We start from the raw sequence: 3,579 nt of genomic DNA on the forward strand, positions 1-3,579 counted from the left end.
GAGGGAGAAAGGAAAAGTGCCCTGCACCCCTTTTGTACCTGCCATGATTGCCTGGCTGCTCCCAAGTGTTTGAAGAATAAGCTGAAGCTCTCTGACTGCTGCAGCTGCCTCTACCCCACAGCACATATCAGGCTCCATGACAACTTCCATGAGGCCAACTCCTAGCAGAGAAACAGACACGAGATTTCCCACAATAGCTTTTGATCTTAGCATATTACACTGCAGCTAGCTAAACACATGAAAGCGCTTGAGCTTTGTCTGAGAAACTGGAAACCATGTATTATTAAATACCTGTCAAAATGGGTCTAACTTGAAGAGTGGTTACACATGCTTTTCTTTAATTTTTAAGAACGAAAATTTTTGAGTGCGAGAGCGCACGTGAGACTGAACACAAGAGCACAACAAGCACACACAGGCCAAAGAAAGAAAGCGCACATGCAAGAGAAAGCATGGGAGAGTGAGTGAGAGAGCAAGCAATTGAAAGGACAAAGGAACAGACTGAAAAATATATTCCCTCTCTCCTGTCAGAAAGCAAATATAGAAAGTCTTTGAGATTTATTTTACTCTAATTGTATTGTTTTGCATTAAGCTGGGGCACACAGAATCAAGTAAATGAATGCCCTAGCAGTTTCTACAGTTTTTCAGGATAAAGGCATCTGAACACTTTCAAATTTGGGTGCATGAAGATTGGTACAGGGTCCAGAGTCCAGGTCCTAACTGTCCTGAGTCTTCAGATGGCAAACACTCACAACTTCAGTGGGAGCTGGGGCAGCACAGCATTTCAGGGAGTCAGGCCATGTACTTAAGTACCTGGCTTTGCAATCAGGATTGTATTTATAAATTATGTGAATATGCAAGTTTTAGAGCTCTATAGGGAGAATTATTTTTGAAAAGCTAAAAATTAAAATGCAGGAGGCAAGGATTTTTGTATGTGATCTCTTTTATTGGACCAACTGCAAGGTTGGGATAGACAAAGATAAGTTTTTGAATGTAGTTTGAAGATGACTCAGAGAAGAATGCATTACATTCAAAAGCTTATCTAAGTGTACCTCAAGCATGTAGTTCGGGGTGTGCAAAATGTGGCCCGTGGGCCGGATGCGGCCCGCCAAGCCATTCTATCTGGCCTGCAGGGCTCCTAAAAATTTTAGAAAATTAATATTAATCTGTCCTGTGCTGCCTGTCATGCGGCCTTGATGGCTTGCCTAAACTCAGTAAGGGGCCCTCCACCCAAAATAATTGCCTGCCCTGATGTAGTTGGTCCAATAAAGAAAGATACCGTCCACAAAAGTCCTTGCCTCTCACCTATTTTCTGGACCATTACGGCTACAACACCGCTCCAACACTACCCAAAAATTAAAATATATTTCTAACTCAAGCGCTGCCCTATCACCTGAACTCTCTGTGCAGCACATGATCTGCAGTGGTGTTTCTTTTGGTTTGAATTGCTTTTTTAGAACAATGCTCATAGCACAAGAGCTCAAAGCACCTCTTCTGGCCTCTTGAACACCTTCTGATGAAGGGTTATCTTCAGGTTGGCTGGTTTTGAGAAATCAGAGCCACTGGCCTCCTGACCTGCTACTGGCACAATGCTATCAGAAAACAGCACAAGAATAAACAATCATTAGCTACCTGAGAAATTCAAGCATTTTTTCCCTTTCAAAATTTAACACAAACTTTTGAATTGTTTTGAGGGGAGAAAAGAGAGAGGAGAGAAGGAACATGATTCAAAACCTACCAGCCCTGTTCAAGTCAATGAGAGTCTGGCTCCTTGCATCATTGTGAAGGCTCTTTCCACTGTCTTGTTCCAACTGAATCCGCTTGATCCTCACATTCTTTGTTACCAGCTGACTTTGTTTTGCCCCTACACAGAAGGTGTATGACAGATTCCCATTCACAGCAATAGGAAGTCTTTGTTGAGTAATTTGGTAGCCAGCCTGCATGCAGAAAAAGCTTTTAGACTCAAAGAATATTTACTGTACATGAACAAAAATTTTAAACTTTGTCCGACAATGGTCTGATCCCTTACTCTCCTGACACTCTTGACTGCCCCACCCCTGGCCAGGATTCCCACCCTCTATTCTGGTCAAAACCCTATTGATTTGCAGGGGGAGGAAGGGATGGGCAAGAAAACTGGAACAACCTGATTTCTGCTAACATCACTATTTGATCCATGAGGGTCAGAGGAGAGGAAGTGGATTTATGATGAAGGTTAGTGGGTCTCTCTCCGCCACCAGCAAAGCATGTCACTACTTAGTGTTAGTGATTTTTAAGTTTCTTCATTTTCACCAAAAATCAGCAAGGTTCTGTTCAGACTGGGGAGGAGCAAAGCATGGAATGAAGGGGACAGGGCCTACCCGGGTGAATAGGTCAGTCTGTAAGCAATGGAGTGCATTACTCTAATGATAACCATTGTAATAAGTGACTAGATGGGACAGGCTCAGTATAATCTTTCCACATAGCTTTTCTTACCACCCCCCCCACTTCCAACTTCTCATTAAAATTATTTTTAAAAGCCTCAAATGGTGAGTGACAATAAATAACAAGAATCCCATTTCCTGTCCAAAGCCCCATTTTCAGGAGTAACAATAATCCCATTGTCAAACGACCCCAAGAACAGGATTTATTTCATCTATTCCATTCAGCTCATTAGACTAAACTCTGCATCTTATTACAGGGTTTCTGGCTAGCCTGTTTCATTATGAAATGCAGGCCAGGCATTTTATAGTCAATGCTCAACACCACAGATGCCAGCCACAAGAAATCCAGAGTTGTATGTGTTTAATGCTAATAAAATGTGTCACTATCTCCTTGACCCAAATTTCCCAGCTTATCTGACCAGAGGATGCTGTAATAAAAGCCATTAGGAAGCACTAGCAGTGTCTGCAGATGCATCTTCCCTTCGCACACACTTTCTAAATAGATAGATTACTTTCTGCCTGGCCTCATTCTTGTATTTGTTTTTATTTTCTAAATGAGATTAGCTTGGTAGAGATGTTGCCACCAGAAAATCTCCAGTCTTTTTAATATAGGGGCTGAGCCACTTAACATAAAAGCGACATGTAAATCGACTTTGTTGGTGCTCCTTTAGGATAAAAAAGAAAGGTCTGAAAGCTGGGGTTTTGCTGCTGTTTTTATTCTCTCCTGCTTATTGTTTACAAACTCAGAGCTTGTCAACATTTTTTGAAACTAAAAACTACTGATAACTCTAGAACTGGTTAAAAAAAAAAAAAGAAGTATATCCTATTTCTCAAAGAATTCATTTGGCCCCTGCTGCTGCAGTAACTTGGTGGCTCCCAAAAATTAAAAAAAATATATCCTGAAAAGAAACCTTCAAGTAATGTTGGTATATATTATGCTTATTTCAGAGACAAGAAACAAAGGAGCAGGCAGACAGTGAGTGGCTTGCTCAAGGTCACACAGGAAATATCTAGCAGAAATGAATACTGTGGCTGATGATTTCCAGTACATCAGCTCACAATATCATACATCTCCTAGGGACGTTAAAACTGACAAAATGAGAGGGTTATAGTGGTTTGGTTCAAAATGTGTTCTACATTAAAAAAACAACAAAACACAACA

The 3,579-nt window shown here is 41.1% G+C and overlaps 1 protein-coding gene across 1 annotated transcript in view; it reads right to left on the bottom strand.

Moving 5' to 3' along the window:
- Positions 1–3,579, bottom strand: part of GATB (glutamyl-tRNA amidotransferase subunit B) — a 63,227-nt gene that overhangs the window by 28,341 nt on the left and 31,307 nt on the right. Inside the window, exons 4-5 of the mRNA XM_019534333.1 lie at positions 1,736–1,934; positions 39–161 (exon numbers count right to left, since the gene is read on the bottom strand). Coding sequence (XP_019389878.1) covers positions 39–161; positions 1,736–1,934 — 322 coding nt within the window. The remainder of the gene's footprint in view (positions 1–38; positions 162–1,735; positions 1,935–3,579) is intronic.

This window comes from Crocodylus porosus, unplaced genomic scaffold (assembly GCF_001723895.1).
Source record: "Crocodylus porosus isolate Cpor-Errol unplaced genomic scaffold, CroPor_comp1, whole genome shotgun sequence".
Taxonomy (NCBI): Eukaryota; Metazoa; Chordata; order Crocodylia; family Crocodylidae; genus Crocodylus; species Crocodylus porosus.